The 22,222-nt window shown below is 36.7% G+C and overlaps 1 protein-coding gene across 1 annotated transcript in view; it reads left to right on the forward strand.

The window, feature by feature from the left end:
* Positions 1-10,361, forward strand: part of COL5A2 (collagen type V alpha 2 chain) — a 159,757-nt gene extending 149,396 nt beyond the window's left edge. Inside the window, exons 51-54 of the mRNA XM_070802450.1 lie at positions 1,490-1,781; positions 5,504-5,691; positions 7,735-7,974; positions 8,689-10,361. Coding sequence (XP_070658551.1) covers positions 1,490-1,781; positions 5,504-5,691; positions 7,735-7,974; positions 8,689-8,835 — 867 coding nt within the window. The 3' untranslated portion in view covers positions 8,836-10,361. The remainder of the gene's footprint in view (positions 1-1,489; positions 1,782-5,503; positions 5,692-7,734; positions 7,975-8,688) is intronic.
* Positions 10,362-22,222: the final 11,861 nt, after the last annotated feature.

Below are 22,222 nucleotides of genomic sequence, written 5' to 3' on the forward strand. Positions count from 1 at the left end.
TGAAGCCTGTGAAATTAACGTGTTATTTACTGAAAATGAAAGGATTCAAATTGAAACTTTCAATAGAATATTTCAGTAGTATTGACTTGTAAAGCTTTAAATTGCTTTAGTTAGACTTCAGTTAGGCTTCTCAGAAACCGAACTTCGGGAAACAGTCTGCTCTAAATGCCATGCATGCGTGTGTGCGTGCATGTGTGATGTGAGGTTATACATCCCTCCCTGGTGTCTCTTCCTCTTTTGCTTTATTTTCCATTTCCTATTCTGTCTCTGTCCTAATGATAATACCATTCAACCAAATATTTAGTATTACATAGAAAGGATAGCCTTACATTTCCTATGTTAAAGAGAAATATTTTCTGTTTATTTCTCTAATTTTACATGGAAAACAGCTGCAGAATTGGAATACTTCTTACTTATGTGGCTCTTGATTGACTTTATTTTGCATTTTAGTGGTCCTTGATAGCAAAAAAAAAAAAAATCTCTTCCCCTGAGTTTAGCATAAAGGAATGTATGGAATCATGAGATGACCTTAAAAAAAAAATGGATTTAATGGTTGCTTGATAGTGAGGAAATGTTTGCACTAGAACTTGATACAACTTGTCCAGGCCCATTTAATGAGTGGCAGAGCCAGTAACAGAACTCCAGCCTTCTGCCTGCCAGGTCTGTGCTCCCCAAGAGAGATGTGGACCACACACCTTTTCAGGTTGTGGAGAATTCTCTCAAGTTGCTGAGTTCTTCCTTGGGAAAATGCAGAAGGAAATTAATAGAGAGGATCTGTTTTTCTAGTCTCTGATATTTTGTGTGCTCATCTCCCTTTTGCTCCAGTAGTTCTTATTTGGCAAAAGAATAATAATTATTGAAAGAGCTCTTTAGGCAAGGATAACTTCTTCCAGTTTTGTTTAGTAGAGATAATTTTGATCTACCCACTAATTAATGCACATAAATAGATTTCCCGTGGTTTCCCCTTATTTAGATATGGGGGAATTCTCTTGTGGGTGTTTCTTCAAGTATTCCCTTGGTACTGATGGACAGTCTTATGGAAGTAGCACCCAGAAACTCCTCTGCATCTCCTTGTTCAGCCTTTGTTCACACATCCTTTTAAAACGTTTTAGTTGTGCCTTGCCAAAATAGTTTGAAAATGAGTGTACAAATCTATACATACATTAAAATGTATAGTATCTTCAGGCGTAAACATCAAAGCAAATGTTTTGTGTTTTAATCTTTAAATAAAGATGCCAACCTCAGATGCCAACTTGCAGATATCTTGTCTGAGAAACAGTTATGCATCATTTCTCATTCTTGGAATGTTGTAAGTTAGCAGACCAGAACCATCTAGTTAAAAAAGGACTCAAGCCACAGATCTCTCAGTGCCATCAAATTGAGGTTTTGCACTGTCCCCCTTTGCAAGTCCCATCAGTGCCTTTGTGTCCAATGGAAAAGCAAAAACTAAAAACTGTTTTAAATATATTTCCGATTTTTTAAAAATTAGGGTCCTCCTGGTGAGCCTGGTCCCCCTGGCCCTCCGGGACCGCCTGGCCACCTTACAGCTGCTCTTGGGGACATCATGGGGCACTATGATGACAGCATGCCAGACCCACTTCCGGAGTTTACTGAAGATCAGGCGGCTCCTGATGACAAAAACAAAACGGACCCGGGGGTACATGCGACCCTGAAGTCACTCAGTAGTCAGATTGAAACCATGCGCAGCCCTGATGGCTCTAGAAAGCACCCTGCCCGGACTTGTGATGATTTAAAGCTTTGCCATTCTGCAAAGAAGAGCGGTGAGTAGACAGTTGGCCATTTGAGCAAAGCTCATTGTTTTTGATGTGTAATTCTCCAGTGCATACCAAAATATTTTATTTACTCTCTATTTAGTGATAGACACAAGAGATAAAACGGTGGCCACTCAGAGTCTGAGGTTTGCTGATGGGAACTGTCACTGATATGAAAAAATATGGGGTGAGATAAGTACTGTAATAGAGGACATATCCTATTAATGACCCAATTTCATGGTGGTATTTTCATTTCCATCCAGAAACCTTAAAATATGGATAATTTTATAGTGCTGTAAATGCCAAAAATACTTGCTTGAGCAAGGTTAAATATGTTTAGTTTCCTCAATAATTCTCAGTGATTTAATATGCTAACATACAGTTGGATCCTCAAGAGTAGAATAAAGTTCTATTTTTAGTTTTTAAAGAAACTTTCATACTGTGGAATTTAGAAAAATAGTACAGATGAACCTAGTTCCAGGGCAGGAATAGAGATGCAGACATAGAGAATGGATGTGTGCACACAGTTGGGAAAGAGGAGGGTGGGATGAATTAGGAGACTACATACACTCCCAGGCTGCCCTGTTGGCTCAATGGTAAAGAATTTGTCTGCAATGCAGGAGACACAAGTTCGATCCCTGGGTTGGGGAGATCCCCTGGAGAAGGAAATAGCAACCTACTCCAGCATTCTTGCCTGGGAAATTCCATGGACAGAGGAGCCTGACAGGCAACAGCCCAATTCAGTTCAGTTCAGTCACTCAGTTGTGTCCGACTCTTTGCCACCCCACGGACTGCAGCACACCAGCCTTCCTGTCCATCACCAACTCACGAAGTTTACTCAAACTCATGTCCATTGAGTCGGTGATGCCATCCAACCATCTCATCCTCTGTTGTTCCCTTCTCCTCCTGCCCTCAATCTTTCCCAGCATCAGGGTCTTCTCCAGTGAGTCAGTTCTTTGCATCAAGTGGCCAAAGTATTGGAGTTTCAGCTTCAGCATCAGTCCTTCCAATGACTATTCAGGACTGATCTCCTTTAGGATGGACTGGTTGGATCTCCTTGCATTCCAAGGACTCTCAAGAGTCTTCTCCAACACCACAGTTCAAAAGCATCAATGCTTCAGTGGTCAGCTACAGTCCATGGCTACAGTCCATGGGGTCACAAAAGAGTCGGACACAATTTAGCGACTAAAGAAACAGCAAATACACTACTGTGCATAAAATAGATAGCTAGTGAGAACTTACTATAAAGCACAGGGAGCTCAGCTTAGTGCTCTGTGATGACCTAGGTGGGTGGCATGGAGGGGAGGTGGGAGGGAGGTCCAAGAAAAAGGGAATTTACTTATGCATATGGATGATTCACCTTGTTGTGCAGCAGAAACTAACACAACATTGTAAAGCAGTTATACTCCAGAGATAGTAGAATAGAGTATGCCTTATTTCCCAGATTTATTTGAATATGGAATTCTTTTCATGTAGTTTAATGTTCTACAAATCATACTTCAATAATCTTTGCTGCAGAATTTTGCTATGGTTATTTTATAAAATATTTTGAAATTAAAGTCTTTTCCCCTAGTTGTAAACACTATGCCTAAAGTTTGCAAAATTCCATCATTTTGATTAATTTAATAAGACCTGGAAAAGAAAGATCCATAAGAGGGCCATGGGAATGAGCTATGAAATGCTTAAGTGTTTCAAATAACTTTGAAATGATGCTGACAGGAATAGCTAAAATTGTTATCTTTGCAGAACAGGCCATTTGATTACCAAGTCTATACTTTACATCCCACCACCAATGTCCCTTCATTCATTTAAAATCCAGTTTTTAATGCATATTTTATATATACATACAGACATGGATTTTATACATATATTCATATTTATTATACATATATTACATATGCTATTATATAAACTATATATATTTACATATGTTTATATAAATATACATATAATATAACCTATATACATATATTTTACATATATATACAGAATATACATATACATACAGATATATACATAAAGATATATGCACAAAAATGTATTTGTTTGCATATTTATTAAGCTGTATCTCTAGCACCAAGCACTAACTTGGTGTAGCCTACTTCAAGGATCTCTTCTACATGATAAGATCAATTTTTTGCACTATTTTATATTGGAGCATAGATGATTAAGAATGTTGTGTTAGTTTCCAGTGACAACAAAGTGATTCGGTTATACGTATACATGTATCTATTATTTTTCAAATTATTTTCCCATTTAAAAGAGGATGCTACATAATATTGAACAGAGATCAATTTTAGGGCCATTGAGGGACTTCCCTGGCAGTCCATTGGTTAAGACTCCATGCTTCTGTTGCAGGGTACATGTATTCAATTCCTGCTGGGGGAACTTAAAGATTCCGCAGCCACATGATGTGGCCTAAATAAATAAATAGGGCCAGTGAGATAATTCATAGCATTCTGATTAGAGTTTGACTCACTTAATAGTTTTGAAAAGACATTATGTTTTTAATATTCAATTATTATTTGTTCTAAAATATTGACTGTAAATTTAATGAGAATCCATCCATTTTGGCAAAGCTACTTGCTCACCATGGATTATCTTTTTGGTATAATTTCTAATCTACAAAATGGGTGTGATGATATTTCCTTCACATTTTTGTGTTTTGAGCCTTAGGTACATTTGGCCAGTCACCTTAGAATAGAAAGGAGAAAGGACCTGAATGCATAACGGTTACTTTTTTCTTAGCTGCAGGTATTTCCTTAACTGGGATTCACTTTATTTATTTATTTTTTCCTTTCTTTTTTTTTTTTTTTAAATTTTATTTTATTTTTAAACTTTACAATATTGTATTAGTTTTGCCAAATATCAAAATGAATCTGCCACAGGTATACCTGTGTTCCCCATCCTGAACCCTCCTCCCTCCTCATACCCTCCCTCTGGGTCGTCCCAGCGCACCAGCCCCAAGCATCCAGCATCGTGCATCGAACCTGGATGGCGACTCGTTTCATACATGATATTATACATGTTTCAATGCCATTCTCCCAAATCTCCCCACCCTCTCCCTCTCCCACAGAGTCCATAAGACTGATCAATACATCAGTGTCTCTTTTGCTGTCTCGTACACAGGGTTATTGTTACCATCTTTCTAAATTCCATATATATGCGTTAGTATACTGTATTGGTGTTTTTCTTTCTGGCTTACTTCACTCTGTATAATAGGCTCCAGTTTCATCCACCTCATTAGAACTGATTCAAATGTATTCTTTTTAATGGCTGAGTAATACTCCATTGTGTATATGTACCATAGCTTTCTTATCCACTCATCTGCTGATGGACATCTAGGTTGCTTCCATGTCCTGGCTATCATAAACAGTGCTGCGATGAACATTGGGGTACACATGTCTCTTTCCCTTCTGGTTTCCTCAGTGTGTATGCCCAGCAGTGGGATTGCTGGATCATAAGGCAGTTCTATTTCCAGTTTTTTAAGGAATCTCCACACTGTTCTCCATAGTGGCTGTACTAGTTTGCATTCCCACCAACAGTGTAAGAGGGTTCCCTTTTCTCCACACCCTCTCCAGCATTTGTTGCTTGTAGACTTTGGGGATTCACTTTAAAAGAGTGAGTTAGTCCTTAATCAGTGAGTTAGTCCTCTGTCAATTATTTTAGAGACTCATAATCATGTTTGAGATTCTTTTTATTTAGCAAATATTTTTTATTTTGGAAAACAGGAGAGTACTGGATTGACCCTAACCAGGGATCTGCTGAAGATGCAATCAAAGTTTACTGCAACATGGAAACAGGAGAAACATGTATTTCAGCAAATCCATCCAGTGTACCACGTAAAACCTGGTGGGCCAGCAAATCTCCTGATAATAAGCCTGTTTGGTATGGTCTTGATATGAATCGAGGATCTCAGGTAATTTAATATGCTTGCTTAAAGTTGTATTCATTGCTTGCCTTTATTTATTGTATTTTAGTATTGACTTAGGACTTTTGTAATTATTTTTTTTGACCATGTTTATTTTATTGTGTTTATTAATAATTGGAAGTGATAGGTTCTCATTAGTTGTATTTGCAATATCATTGCATAAACATTGCTATGAATTAAATTAATACAGTTTTGAATGATAATTTTTCAATTGATGGAATGTAAAAAAGTAATTATTTTTCATATTAGCTCCTTTAATGCCTGTGATACTGCTTGTGGAGTAGAGTTGAAGGGATTTTGCCATAGCTGGAAGACAGGGATTATATTTAGCATCAGGAAACCTAGGTTACTCATACATGGATCTGTTACTATCTCTGGGACCTAGAAAGTCTCTTAACCTTTTTTTGTTTTCAGTTCTGCCATTTTAAAGTAAGAGTGATAATATTTATTTCATAGCTTCTGTGTGTATATAAAGCATGTGTATATAAAGTATATAGTATCTGGTATTTAGTAAGTTATGGATAAATATTAGATCCTTATTATGATACTTTTGATAATTGAATCCCTTTGTAAACTTCACAGTTATTTAAACTTAACACTTTTATAGTTATAATATTACCTAATATTTTTGCTTGAGTCTTATCCCCTCTGTTTCTTTCATGGTCCAGTATTTAGATTCTTAACTAGTCTTGCCACTTCCTATTGCAATATGAGTATTCTATTCCACATCTCTTTGTGGCGGCTTAACTTTGCAGTTTTCTTCTTAACTCTGCTCTGAACATTTCCTCAGAACTCATGTTCATAATAAACATGGTATGAGGACATTTTGGGTATATGCAGGATCTACCATTATTTAAAGAACAGGAAAAAATTTTAAATTTACCTACCTAATAGGAATATAATTTAGTTAACATATTATATAAAAAGATAAGTAGGAAATATCCTGTAGAAAATTATTTTTGATTATTTGTTTTTGTTAGCTAATGGAAAACTTGTAATTCATATTTCCTATAAGTATGTAACAGTTGGGTTAAAAAAAATTTTACCAATAGTTAAGTCCAAATTTTTATCATAACTGACAATAAAAGCAATCAGCTATTTTTGATACATGATTGAATATCCAAACCTATGCTTAAGTATATAACTTCTAAAAAGTAATATTCAATATTTTTTTAAAGAAATAGAGAAGCAAATTTTAAAATACTTAAACTTTCTCTGGTGAGTTATAATTATATTTGGTTTCACCACCATTTGTTGGGATAGTAAGAATGAAGTTTCTTACTTGTGAATATTCATAGAAATTTTAAGATATTTCCGCATTGTAGACAGATGCTTTACCATCTGAGCCACCAGGGAAGCCTTAAGATATATATAGATATAGATATAGATAGATATATATATATATATATGTAGAATATCTTGTTATGTGAAAGAATAGACGCAATACCCTTCAAAATTAATTTGTCTGAAATCAGCACACATACTCACACACAGCACTATAAAACCCATCAGTGTTACATATACTGGGGCTCAGGGCAGGCTGCTCTAAAATTTGCTTCAGTGACACATTGATCATTTTCAGTTAAAGTCATGTAAGTAATGGTTGCTGCAAGAGGAATGCTTTGATCCTGCTCTCTGTCTCCCTGAAAGTAGGAAATAAATCTCCTATGTGAACTCTCCATGTACTGAGGGCAGAAAGATGACCTTATCTCCACAGATAGGGAATTTAGAACCAAGACGCCTGTATAAACAAACATCCTTACTTCCTTAGTAATTTACTACGGAAGCCCAAACTAAATTCCTTACCAATTATGCACCCAAACCTAGGTTTCTTTGTTCTGTCAATTCCTCTTAAATTTATTGTTTCTTTGGCTTCTACTTGGGTCCCATTTCTGTGAGACCTCTGACCTCTGTGTCCCAAGTTAAAGTTGTTTCTTTTTCTCTGGCTAATCTGTCTTGTGTCAATTAGTCCAATCACAAGAACTCAGGAGGGGTAGACATGTATTACAAAGACTCTTTTTGTTTTTCTAGTTTGTTTATGGAGACCACCAGTCACCTAATGCAGCCATTACTCAGATGACCTTCTTGCGCCTTTTATCGAAAGAAGCCTCCCAGAACATCACCTACATCTGTAAAAACAGTGTAGGATACATGGATGATCAAGCTAAGAACTTGAAGAAAGCTGTGGTTCTCAAAGGGTCAAATGACTTAGAAATCAAAGCAGAGGGAAACGTTAGATTCAGATACATAGTTCTTCATGATTCTTGCTCTGTAAGTACTTTTGATCCATATTGATCTGGTTGAAGAAAAAAAAAATTACTTTGTTAAAAATACTGTCATGGCACTAGAGGTGGGGGAAAATTTACCCTGTGTATAAACACGACAGCAATTAGTTGTTCCTTAGGATAAACCTGAATGTGTGTTGGTATGTGAAACACGCTAGAGGCTTTAAGAAAAACATAAAGGACTGGATCCTTGCAGCTCTTTTGCAAACTCACTTTAGTTCTGCAAATTACTTAGTTTACTTAATCTCAATTCTATGCTTAAAATTCCTGGATTCTAAAATATATAATCCATCTGAGATACCTTAGGTCTTTCTGATACCTTAGGTCATACTGATTGGTATGTCTTTCCTCTTGCATATCTATATATATAAAAAAGAAAATATTTAATGACATATTTTGGTTTCAATCATGAAAACCAAAAATGTTTTCATAATTTATGAAACAAATTATGAAATTTAGTGTTGTTAGTGACCATTTGGGAAGCTGCAAAAGAATAAAGGGCTTTTTCCCAATTTAAAGAATGAGAGAAATACCTGCCAGCTATGACAGTATCTCATTTGATGTTGGCAGTGCTCTTACTGCCAAATAGTGCTCTAAAAATCATTGCTTTTACATTATAAAAATTGGTTTGGAAGTTGCTGTCTAACATTTTTGTACTAATTTGGGTATGCTATTAACCCACTGCACCATTTAATTCCAGAAACGAAATGGAAACGTGGGCAAGACCATCTTTGAATATAGAACGCAGAATGTGGCACGCTTGCCCATCATAGATCTTGCCCCTGTGGATGTTGGCAGTACAGACCAAGAATTTGGCGTTGAAATTGGGCCAGTTTGTTTTGTGTAAAGCAAGCCGAGATACATCGACAATGAGCACCACCCCTACCATCAGTGACCACCACCATTCACAAGACTTTGACTGTTTGAAGCTGATCCTGAGACTCTTGAAGTAATGGCTGATTCTGCATCAGCACTGTATATATGGTCTTAAGTGCCTGGCCTCCTTATCCTTCAGAATATTTATTTTACTTACAATCCTCAAGTTTTAATTGATTTAAAGTATTTTTCAATACAACAGTTTAGGTTTAAGATGACCAATGACAATGACCACCTTTTTAAAAAAGTAAACTGATTGAATAAATAAATCTCCGTTTTCTTCATTTCAATGTAATGACAAAGTTGCTAAGTATTTATGAGAAAACTTTTCTTCCTGGCAGATAGCTTAAAGAGTGGGGTATATAAAATCACAAAATGTTTATTTCACATGGCTGCAATTGGAAAAATACAATTTTGTGACCTCTCATTTGCAGATGATCAATTAAAAATGAAATCAAAATGTTTATCCTTGTGATTGAAACTGAATGCTTGTCTTGATATTGTATAACTAACACACAGACTCTTTTAAGAGAACCATGAAAAAATATCAATTTCTCATTGTCTTAAATGGAATGTTAAAGTAGTATATATTCAATAGGATTTCTGACCAAAAAAAAAAGATCTTAAATTTTTGTAAAATGTGGTAAATCTAGACTTCGTTTGCATTCAAATTTAAAGCTACCTTTCCCTATATTGACTCAATCTATCAATATAGATAGAAATTAAATGAGTATACCATTGAATATATTTGCACTTTCTTGTTTAATAATGCAAAATAATTCCCATACAACTTTAGAAACAAATATTCAGGACCCTTAGTTGAGAGTCTTCCACATATACAATCTCATCTTCCTAAAGCCTATAATGAAGAAAAAGATTTAGAAACTCAGAGTTGTGGAGCTGACTCTAATCAAACGTGACGGTTGGAATTAGAACATTTGGTTTTTGAACTCTCTTAGGAAAAATGACCCAACATTTTTTTAGCATGAGCTACCTCATCTCTAGAAGCTGGGATGGACTTACTCTACTTGTTTATATTTTAGGTACTAAAAGGTGCTATGCGTCTGTGATTATTCCAAGACTGGAGATAGGCAGGGCTAAAATGTATTGTTATTATTATCCTTTAATGATGGTGCTAAAATTCCTTCTATAAATTTCTTTAAAAATAAAGATGGTTTCATCAATACCATTTGTGAAAACATAACTGTTAGATTTCCCGTTTCTGAAAGAAGGGGCATTGCTCCACTGCCTGTTCACTGCTCATCTGTCATACTGTATCAGACTGTTGTGTAATACTTGCATGTTTCTTAGACTAGAACATGTAGGTCCCCTGATGTCTCAAGGATTTTTTTCCCTTTAATTCTCTGTTGGCTCCATTTTTTATTTTTTCTTTAAAAATAAACAACTGGGACCATCCCAAAGGACAAGCCATGCACACAACTTTAGTCATGTATCTCTGCAAAGCATTGAATTAAATGCACGCTTTTGTCATGTCAATGGTTTTCGTTTTGTGGAATTCCTTTGAACATATTAGATCCATTTCATTTTCAGTCGTGAAAAGTTAGGTGCTGTGGTATTCTTTGTTTGCTGTTTGTTTAAAAGATAAAACAACAAATGCCTTTCATCACGTAGATACTGGCTTATAATGAAAATCAGTCTGCAACGTCACTCACAAAGGCAGCGTGACACTTATTTCAACATCGATGCCCTTAAAAGTCTCAGGGTGGTTCCTACTGATAACAAGAGAAAAGCAGCTGATTTTTCATAGTTGAATAAATTGTGATAATATATGTCTCAGTGTGTCACATATGAATTTAGCCTAAATGTTTTCAGAATTTTTTCTTCAACATTTATTTCACAGTATTGTTTCTCTCCAAATTGGTTATTATTTGAGCTCCACATCTTGAATATGAATATTTGAACATGTATATACCTAAATATTTGTGAGTTTTGTTTGTATTAAAATTTCCTCCAAGTTGAACCTATTCAAGTTTGTACAAGTTCAGCTAGAGAAACCAGAAACATGTAATGATTCTCTTAAGTCAAAGCACTAAATAATTGCCAGCTATAGACATATCACTTCTTATTTGGAGCTCAGGAATGTTATAAATAAAAGCTGTCCCAGACCATTCTGGGAGCCTTCAAATTTCTTGCCTGAGTTCCAGATATATAGGTCCCATTAGATAAGTGTACTGCTTTTCTTCATGTCCAACAGTCACCTCCAAGTCTACATCACCAAAAGTAAAATAATCTGCCTCTGGGGAAGATGTGACATTAATTTATTATTACTTTATTAAAAAATGAAAATTTGCCAATTAACTGAAATGAAGAAAAAGGAGAAAAACAGCAAAGAAAACACAAACAAGGCCAAAAAAGTCCCAAAGTCATATAACACAAAATTTGGCAAATTATAGTCAGTTTCAATGTAACTTGGACTTCCCTGGTAGCTCAGTTGGTAAAGAATCTGCCTGCAATGCAGGAGATTCCAGCTCAATTCCTGATTCAGGAAGATCCACTGAAGAAGGGATACGCTACCCACTCCAGTATCCTTGGGCTTCCTTGTGGTTCAGCTGGTTAAGAATCTACCTGCAGTCCTGGAGACCTGGGTACATCCCTGGGTTGGGAAGATCCCCTGGAGACGGGAAAGACTACCCACTCTAGTATTTGGGCCTGGGGAATTCCATGGACTGTATAGTCCATGGGGTCGCACAGAGACACAACTGAGCAACTTTCACTCACTCACTCAATGTAACTTATTCTAAATTTAAAACAGACTGAAATGAATTATACAGAACATCTTTTTTTCAAGTGAAAGTTGTCATACAGCAGAAAGCAAGGGCAAAAAAAAAAAAATCTGGGAAGAAACAAAATCGATGATTGGAAGCACCTCATTTAGAGTTTCTATCCCACCATGAAAAAAGAACATATCAAGATAATTCTTTTCTTTGAAATTATGAAAATTTCAGGAGAGACTAAGTTCAGTTCATTTCAGTCAGTCGTGTCCGACTCTTTGCAACCCCATGGACAGCAGCACGCCAGGCTTCCCTGTCCATCACCAACTCCCGGAGCTTGCTCAAATTCATGTCCAACAAGTCGGATACCATCCATTCGTCTTAGGAGAGACTAAGAATAATCTGTTAAAAACTGATTTAGGGGTTGAGATCCAACAGTGGCAAACTAATGCAATAATTCTGCAAAGACAGCTAAAACCTGTGGAGTGTGGGACCCGCTCGGAGTAGTTACCCTTGCGGAGCAGCCGGTGCACTCGGCCCACGGGGAACTGGAGCCCGGCCCGCAAGGAGCGGGTCTTGGCCTTTGCATGAGCCTTGCCAGTATATATATATATATATAAAATATATATATATATATATATTTTAAATCAGACCAGCTGGCTTACCCAAGAGCAGCTTTTCTTCCCAGTCTCTTTTATCAATGCATCATTTTACTCCATGTTTCAGTGTCAGCATTCCCCAGGGATCTGCCCTTTTCTCTTTACTCTTACAGGCAATACTCTCATCACTGGCCCCTATTCATATCATATCTATCTAATGCTAGTAGCTCTAATGTATATATACAACCTAAATCTTTCCTGAGAGTTCAAGAAATGCCTGTGTAAATGTTTAACTTACCATCTTCATTTGGATTTCAGAAGTACTTGTAGCAAGTGCCTGCATGAGTGCTCAGTCACTCAGTCGTGTCCAATTCTGTGACCCTATGGACTACAGCTCTCCAAGCTTCTCTGTCCATGGAATTTTCCAGGCAAGAATACTGGAACAGGTTGCCATTTCCTACTCCAGGGGATCTTCCTGACCCAGGGATTGAACCCTCATCTCCTGCATTGACAGAGGGACTCTACCACTGTGCTACCTGAGAAGCTTATGATGAGTTTATGTAGCTCATTGTGTTTAAAAATTACGATAGTTATATCTCAAAGCTGATTTATGTTCTATGTTTGCTATCTCTGGCAAGAGCCTCATCATTCATTGCCTTAGACAGGCCAGAAACCCGGTGGTCATTCCTGTCATCCCTCGCTCCCTTACCATGCCAGAATCCTTATTGCTAATATTTTGAATTGTGCTTCCTAAATGCTCCTTATTACCCATACCCTTTGCTCCATCTCCACTGTCACTGTCCTAGTCCACAGTATCATTACTTCTCAACTAGGTTCCTTCAATAGCTTCCTAAAAGATTTTCAGGCATTCTTGCCTTCCTCTGATCCATTCTTCCCAGGAAAGCCAGAGTGATCAAGCTGCAGTATAAACCTGAATACATCACCTCACCCTCACCCACCAACCAACACAACACAGACACAGACAGACACAGACACACACACACCCTTTAAAAGCTTCAGTGGTATCTTATAGGATTAAGACAAAACTACTAACAGTCTATGAGGGCTCTGACATGATCTGACTTCTTACCTTTTTCTCAAGCTTCATTTTGTTATTCTCTGCTCGACACACAATGTCTTTCTGTCCCTTTCCTAAACCACGCTCCCCACCCTGTTAAAGGCCATTTGCATTTCTTTTGCCTGGTTTACCAGTACTCATCTTTCAGAGCTCTGTTCAGTGTTGCATCCTCATGAACTCCTGGACTCCTCACCCTTTATTACCTCCCAGATTAGATAACATCTCCCATTAAGAATTTTCTTGGCACCTTGTATTCTTTTCCTTATAGCACAAATCATGATGCTTTCTATAATTATATGATTATTTAATTAATGTCAGTCTTCTCTATTAATTAAAGGGCAGGGGGCTGTTTGCAAGGATCCAACATATTACTTAGTATTTGTGTTTGTTCAAAATACATTCATTGGATGAATGATGAGAAAATAAATACTGTATAACTGGAAATGTATATTTAGAGAATATTAACGCTTGATTTATGTATTACTATGGTATTATGATTACTGTTTCTATTTGTATTACTGAATAGAAAACATATCAGAAGAAATGATTCTATCCACAAAAGCAATAAGATATTTAAAATAAGGTAAAATGGGAATAATTGCTCCTTTTTCTCACATAGAGAAACTCGGTATTTGAAAAATGCAGTTTTTCCTAAATCAAAGCAAAAATTAAGTACAATCTTACTCAAAATCCCTGTAAGATCCTAAAAGCATGAAACATGACAAAACCATTTTAAAGCTCATTGGAATAAAAATATTTATTTTTTTAAAAAATAAATAGTGATAAGGAATAAGGAAAGGAAGTGATAAGGAAGAGTAATAAGGAATCCACCCCAAACAGAAATGGTGAGTAAGACAACTCATTGTTCCTATTAGATATGAAAAAAAATAAAAAGTTACCGATCATGATGAAAGAAAAGTATTTAGACATGAATCTATAGAACAATTTAATATATACTTATATTGTTATTGTTCAGTCACTAAGTTGTGTCTAATTCTATGTGACCCCATGGACTGAAGCATACCAGGCTCCTCTGTCCTTCACTATTAATTCAATAAATGGTGTTACAGTTACTTGATAGACATTTTACATTTTAAAGAATGGTTTCCTCCCTTAGTCCTTAAACCAAGACATATCCCCAGTGGACTGAATATTTCCATTTTTAGAAAAATCTCTAAATGTAGTATTTGCATAAGATATTTTCAGTAGTTTGATAATCTTGGAAATTTTAAAATATTGAACAATAAGATTCCAAAATTTAAAATCTACATTTTAAATCTTACTATAAAACTCTCAATAAGTGTGCTTAAGAGCTTGTTCAAATGGGGAAATTTTTTGTAATAACTATGACAGAAAAGACTTCATATACTCTACTTGCAAAAACACCCTTTAAAAATCAGTACAAAAAACAAAATTATATATAGCTAATTCAGAAAGCCATAATATAAAGGCCAATAAACATGTGGAAAATATGTAATGTCATTAGAAATAAAAAATGCAATCAAAACAGTAAGATATTAAATTCTATCAGAATTTAACAAATACTAAAATATCTGATTTTGCTAGGTGTAAAAGAAGATGCAGGAAAACACATACACTTCTGTCTGTTTTTCTCACTGGACATGGAAAGTATAGTTAAAGTCATTTTATCAAAGTGGTTTACTTAGAGTTCCTGTAAACGTGAGTACATATTGCCACCAGAAGTGATCTGGGGGCAGGAGAAAGAACAGGACACACTGGGATATCTTCCAGGACCATGAATTTTAATGGATGATGAACGGATTAAAATATCATTTGTAAAAGTTGCAGACACAAATATAAAATAGAACAGAACTTAAAATTCACATAACACAATTTCACAATGGTGGCCAATTAATTTACATATGTGCTCAGTCACTCAGTTGTGTTCCCCTCTTTATGACCCCCTGGACTGTAGCTGGCCAGGCTCCTGTGTCCATTGGATTTCCCAGGCAAGAATACTGGAGTGGGTTGCCATTTCCTTCTCCAGGGAATCTTCCTGACCCAGAGACTGAACCTGTGTGTCTCTTGCATTGCAGGCAAATTCTTACCACTGAACCACCAGGGAAGCCCAATTAATTCACACTACTGCCTAAGAATCTGCTGTGAGTGCACGTTTTGCTTGTGTAGTTAATGTAAGAACGTTGGTACTTATTTTTTGTTTGGAATGTAGTATCCAGTTGATGCTATAGGAAGACATTCTATGCTTTGGTGTTACCGTTTTATAATTTTGTGGGTAAAATAGACCAATATATCAACCGAATGGAGTAAATACGTGGTGATAGGTGACCTAAATAAAGTATGGACAGTGGAACCACAGAACTAAGCCATCTAAAGTAGGCTGAGATTTGAAGAAGAGGTGGAGCAAGGAAGACTATCTGGAAAACATTTTCCCTCAATGAGTTTTGAAGGATAAAGACAGTGTCTTGAGCAGTGAGGTACACCAGATGTAAAGAACATAAACGAGGGCATGCAGTCCTTAAGAGGAGATGTGGCTTATTCAGGGAATCCCATGTAGGCTGACATGGGGATTGTTTGGAAATAAAGCAGAAAGAGGAACCATGAAAGTATGTCAAGCTAAAGAGATTAAAAATTATTCTGAAGAAGTCTTTTTTTTTCTTTGGTAACTATTTTTGGTTCTCAGCTGGGTGTGTAATCATCCTCTCCAGAGGGGCCTTGGAAATGTGTTCATGGTTGTAACAATTGAGAACTATTCTAGGCATTTTGTGGTTGGGCTAATGATGTTGAATATCTTGCATGCAGACCAATCCCTTTGAACAAAATCAAAACCACCCAAAATATCAATAGAATCTTTATTGCAAAATACTGAAGTTTTAAGCAAAGAAGATACATATTGTGATTTGTATATTGGAGAGATCACCTTGGCAGCATTATTCAGGGAAAATTTTTAACCTGAGTGAGACTGACAACAGAGAGGTTAGTTAGAACAAAATTGGAGAAAATGAAACAGGGAATGAGAAGTCAATGTTACTGAGGATGGAGAAAGAGATGAACTCGAAGATATGTAAGAAATAGAATCAACAAAGTCTGATGCAAGAGTGAGAGAGTGAGGCAGCAAGAGATTTATATGAGCCATCACATCAAGGAGTTGTTAAAGCTTTGGGTGGAAATGGGATCACTCAAGAAGGATGTCAGAGGAGAGCAGTGAGCCAGAGCAGATACCGGGAAATGTTGCTGTTTAAGGGGAAAAGAGAGAAAGAAAAGTTGTTTTCCTATTACTAGGAATATTATTTCTTGGTTATAGTGTCCCGAACCTTGGTTGTTAAAGATATGACATGAACTCTGGAAAAGCTTGCCGGAAACCTTCCATGGTGCTTGTCAATAATGCAGTTCCTCATTTTTACACTTTCATGACTAAATTCAAGAGTACCAATAGAAAGAAATATGAAGAAAGATGAACGTTCCGGTTGAAAAATCAATCTAAACAAAGACACCAGTGAGACCATTATAATAAGGAACCCTGAAGATGAAATTGTACTAATTAAGCATAATCCTATATAATTCGTGCTTTTAATTCTCTGCTGGATTTTATTTTGATGCCATTAACAAACACCTCAAAAGATACTTAATTCATATAGATGCCTTACCATGGGTCTCTCTTATAAGTTAAAAAAATCAAAACCAAAAAAGGTGCATTTATTTTTTCAAGGAAATGATTCACCACAATTTAAGGAGTGTATATCAAAAGCCCATGTATATAAGCAATTATGGTTAAATGCCATCAATACTATAAGAAATTGGTCTGCACATATGTGAAGTAAAATAAATGTGGCTCCATAAGGTAAATAGAGGAAGGTAGAACTGCAATGTGAACAATTTTCCCAAGAGTTGGAACTGTTATGAGATAGATCTTATAATGAGAGGCAGCTGGAGATACAGAATGACCACAATTGTTAGTCACTTTAATGAGAAAAAAATGCAACAGAAATTGAAGACATCTGTAGTCCAAATGTAAGCCCTGAAGATTCAGATAGGAAGCTGCAGTCCAAACCCCTCCCAGAGACATCTGACAAGTTTCTCTGCCTAGTGCTGTGCTCTGTGGGTTCTCGCAGCCTTCACTCCTTCAATTCCATGCTCTTGCTGATACCACGGAGGAAAGTTTCCAGGTGGTTTAAGTTCAAGACAAGATGTGAAAATCAGACCCGCATCATTTTTATCTAAGGCACAGATGATAAGTGTCCTTCTGTTTCATTTCCTTTGTCTCTTCATATCCCATGAATTAATCACTGAATTAATCACAACCTTAGTCCTCAAAATTAAACCCTCCTTTTCTTAAACCATTAAGAACCACAGGATGTCAAATCTGACTCTTGGTGATGCTTTCTCCCCATCACCCCTCCCATCACAGACTCACTGTACTGTCCTTTTCCCCTTTCCTTTGGAAGTTTTGCTCCCTAATGATTTCATTCTGGAGCCAGATGATTTCATCGACCATCTGTATAAGGAAACTTTCCAAATCTACTTAGCCGCCCCTGACCTAGTATACTCCAATCAGCCACACATTTTATCGTGTTCAACCACCCTTCCAAATGAATCACTGTCATGGTGAACTGCCACGTAGAGGGTGGTGAGTAAGACTGGAGTTGTGTAACTTTCCACTGAGCCCGTCTGTGTTAAGAAGAAACATCTCTCCATGACTTCTGATGTCCTTTTGCTGTCCTCATTTTTCCCTCTTAACCCAATTTTCCCAGCAAGTATATCTACACTGTGAGTCTTTCCTCAGTCTAGTCTTTGAAAATAAATGTGCTCTTTCCCATGCCAAGGTTCCTTAGTCTCATCCTCTTCTTCCCCAAAATGTCCTTTCATCCTTCTTCCTTTCATGGTAGGTTTTGTAGGTATCTCCTCTTTGGCTGTAAAATCCGATTCTGTTTCACTTCACTTCCCTTGACCTTGTGCATTCCTCAAGCAAAAGCCTTCCAATATTTAAAATATTTATATGGGTTTACATTGAGATGCAGATTAAGGGGGAAAAAAAAAGACAAAGCCTATTGCTTTGCTAGGCTCTCTGGTCCAGACTTTACTTCCAGCCTATTTCTTACACCACCACATGAAACCCATGTTTCATCTGAAACCAGGCTAATATAAGCCGCCAAATATTTCACATAGCCTTTCCCAAGGGCCTCAAAGTAGACATGATGGATCCTTTCCTGTGTCCTTAAGTGCCTTAGATCTCTCTAACAAAACTTATTACTTTGAGTCTTGTGATAGGTTATTTTCTATATTTCATGGAATCTCATTCTCCTTGAAGCTTCTTGAGTACTTGGTTCTGAGGTTTATTAATTGCTCAACAATGTTGTGGATGAAAACAAATAGATTTAGGTAGCCTGGATTCTTCACTATCCTGTGGGCATGGAATAATCATTCCAACTTTGATTTCTCCTGTCTTTTTTTCTTGTTTCCTAAAGTGGCTTTCCTTTTCTCTACAGTTTACCAAAATCTTACTTCTTTATTGCACAACTCAAGTTTTATATTCTTAACCAAGACTGTTATAACAATATAATCATCACTGGCCAATTCCTTTTCTCACCTACTATCTATATCTCAGATGGTTGGCCCAGCGTAACATAGCACTTAATTGTTCACCATGTTGAAGGCTTTTGTACCTTTTCATATGGGTTCAACTTATCTTTTCTAGGCAAGACATTCCTAAGGAGGAATCATATGTTATATTTCCCTATAGTGTTTGGCAAAGTGCTGAGAATGGAGTAGGAGCTCATAGTAGGTAATGTGTTGCTCCATTCATAGTCTCTCTTTAAAGTAAAAGCATCAGCTCCTGGAAATATTGTTACTGAGGACTCACAGGCATGCTCCTCAATGAAAATTTCTTTCATTCAACAAGACTACTTTATAGAAGGTCCTCCCACTCCCCACGCCTTCCAGATTCTGGCCAGAGTCAATTACCACCTGAGTCAAGGATACGCAGATACATCCTTCTTACTGTGAATTACAACCACTCTGAAAGGTCATCTTGGTTCCAGAGCTTCTTTTGGATTGTCTCAGTGTCAATTACATGTTGGTCAGCCTCTCATTCTGTTCAAATGTGACTTTCTTTGTCTTCTGAGATGATTCCCCATTAAATATGCATCTAAGTCGTCATCTTAGAGTGTTCCCAGGGAACCTAGTCTAAAACAGAGCTTAAATCTTTTTGTTATTTCTCCCACCTATTTAATTATGAAATATCTCCCTTTCAAAATTGAAACAAGCATCTTATTGCTTTCCCATTGTCACTAAAAACTGTGAAATATAATAACCCCCATTTATAAATTTTATGGAGCACATAGGGTAGCCTTTTTTCTGTTAATAAATATCAGGTTAAAAGATGCCAAGTCATGTAGTGTATTTTAGTGAAAACATGCAGGAGTTTAAAGGAAAATATTTTTTGAACAAGATTTAAAGAGATGAGAAGGAAAAGGAGGAGGATAAATAAAATCACATAAGAATTTATTTAAAAAATATTGGTTATGGATGATTGCTTCTTTTTAATCTTTATGGCATTGACTCTACAAGTGGTTCTTCAAAAATTTCTGAAAACCTCAGTTGTGGTAAATTGGGAAACAAAGATTTGGGAAGAGCTTTCATGTATGTTTCATAATATAAAATATTTTCACTGATGTTGTATCAAGCTCAGGGAGCTATGACTCAATGGAGAGTTATGTTTGAACCAATAAAGTTTTTCACAGTTTATGACTCACTTTTAAAAATAAGTACATTCCTCTAAGATAGAACTCAGACAAGTAAAACTTTAACATAAACTAGATAAAAGTACAGTCACTCTGATGTTATTTCTGACTTTGGAGCCATTACTTTAATTTTTCTCTATATTTTTCCAAATTTTAACCCAAATAAAATTTTTTTTTCATGGATAAAATGGTATTGTGTCAAATGAAATAAGCAGTATGCAAAACTGCAAGTGTAGTTTGTCACAATTATATCAGCATATATAAAGAAGGTTTTAAGGAAGTATCCACTGATGTGAGATGAAGATAATTAATTTTTCTTCTTACTTTTCTCCAATTTTCAGAAATGCTGTTAATGACTGCAAAAATTTCATCCTCAAGGATGAAATTTTATAAGTGAAATAGTTTTTGCTTAAATGTTACCTTGAAGGTAAAGAGAACTGTATTTACTTCTTCATCAACAAAGAGATAATAAAGTGATACTATAACCATGAATTAGAAAGTTTGATAATATAATTATTTGACATCTATAGGACATAGGAAAACTGATATAACCTCACCTGATCTCGCTTTTTAAAATCCATATTTAGTGGCCTTGGAATATATCAACCTTAAGTTTCCTTATCCTCTTAAAGTGCTATAATTCTGAAATTTAAGCAACAAACACTTTTATTCACTCGACACCTAGATCATTACACTTTCCTGCTTTCCCTTCATTCCTATTCCATCTCCTTAGCTTCTTCATCCTCACTTCTCCAACCAGTAAATATTCCTATATTCCAGAGTTCAGTTTTATGTTCTCCTTTCTTTCCACACTCAATTACTTTATGATTGCACACACTTGTGTAGATATAAAAACCATGCATATGCTGAAATTCCTAAATTTATTTCTCTAACTTGGACCTTTCCTCTAACTTTTAGATTTGTATATAATTTCTAACTCGTCAAGTTTACTTAGGTGATTGACAGCCATTATAATTTAATGTGCCTTGTTTCGTTAATTCTTTTGTGGTGGTTTAGTTGCTAAGTTGTGTCCAACTCTTGTGACCCCATGGACTGTAGCCTGCCAGGCTCCTCTGTCCATGGGATTCTCCAGGCAAGAATACTGGAGTGGGTTGCCATTTCCTTCTCCAGGGGATCTTCCTGCCCCAGGAATCAGACCTGGATCTCCTGCCTCGCAGGCAGATTCTTTACTGACTGAGCTAGAGGGAAGCCCTGTAAACTCTTTTATCTTCTCAAATCTTTCACCTTGATAACCTCATCCATCTTCTTGTTCAGGTATTCAATTGTAGCTATTAGCAATTCTCCAAGTTACTCAGGCCAAAACTTTTGAATTCATGATTGCATCTCTCATTCTCTTAGACCACACTTCCAATTTTTAGCACTTCCTGTTGCCTCTGTATTCAAAATAGATCCATAACTCAACTACTTTTCATCACTTCCACTATTACCATCCTGGTGGAGGTTACCATGATCCTTGGCCCAGATTATTGCACTACACTCCTAACTATTCTCATAGATTCTGCTCCAACATGCTGTTCCCTCAAGAGAGCAGATGCAGCAACATTCTAAACCTATAAGCCAAATTGTGTCATCCACTTGCTCAATGGCTCCTCATCTCACTGAAAGCAAAGGCAAAAATCCTCACAGCAGCCAAATGAAAGTAGGGTGGTCCCATAATATTATCAAATCAGAATACTTATGAGAATCCCCAGATCCTCAATGCTATGAAACATGAAAAGAATCCGCACACACTGGAGCTTTCCCAGGCAAACCTGGACCTTTGGTCATCCTTCCTATGTTATGCCATACAATCTGTTTCCCTCACTATTTCTTATTTATTTGGCTTAGTTGTGGCATGCGGGATCTTTCCTAGTGGCATGCAGGCTCTCTAGTTGTGGCCTACAGGCTCAGTTGCCCTGTGGCATGTGAGATCTTAAATTGTAGATCAAGTATTGAACTTGCATCTCCTGCATTGCAAGGCAGATTCTTAAGCACTGGGCCACCAGGGAAGTCACTCCCTCACTATTTCTGTCATCTTTTCTTGTACTAGTCTCCCATGTGCTAACTCTGCCTCAAACACGCTGCCTTTGCTCTTCTTTGAACCCACCAAGAACATCCTTCTCTCAAGGCCTTTGCAATTGCTATTCACTCTGCTTGGAATGGGGGGTTCTCAGGTGGTGCTAATGGTAAAGAACCCGCCTGCCAAAGGCAGGAGACAGATGAAGGTTCA

This window comes from Bos indicus, chromosome 2, assembly GCF_029378745.1.
Source record: "Bos indicus isolate NIAB-ARS_2022 breed Sahiwal x Tharparkar chromosome 2, NIAB-ARS_B.indTharparkar_mat_pri_1.0, whole genome shotgun sequence".
In the NCBI taxonomy this organism is placed as follows: domain Eukaryota; kingdom Metazoa; phylum Chordata; class Mammalia; order Artiodactyla; family Bovidae; genus Bos; species Bos indicus.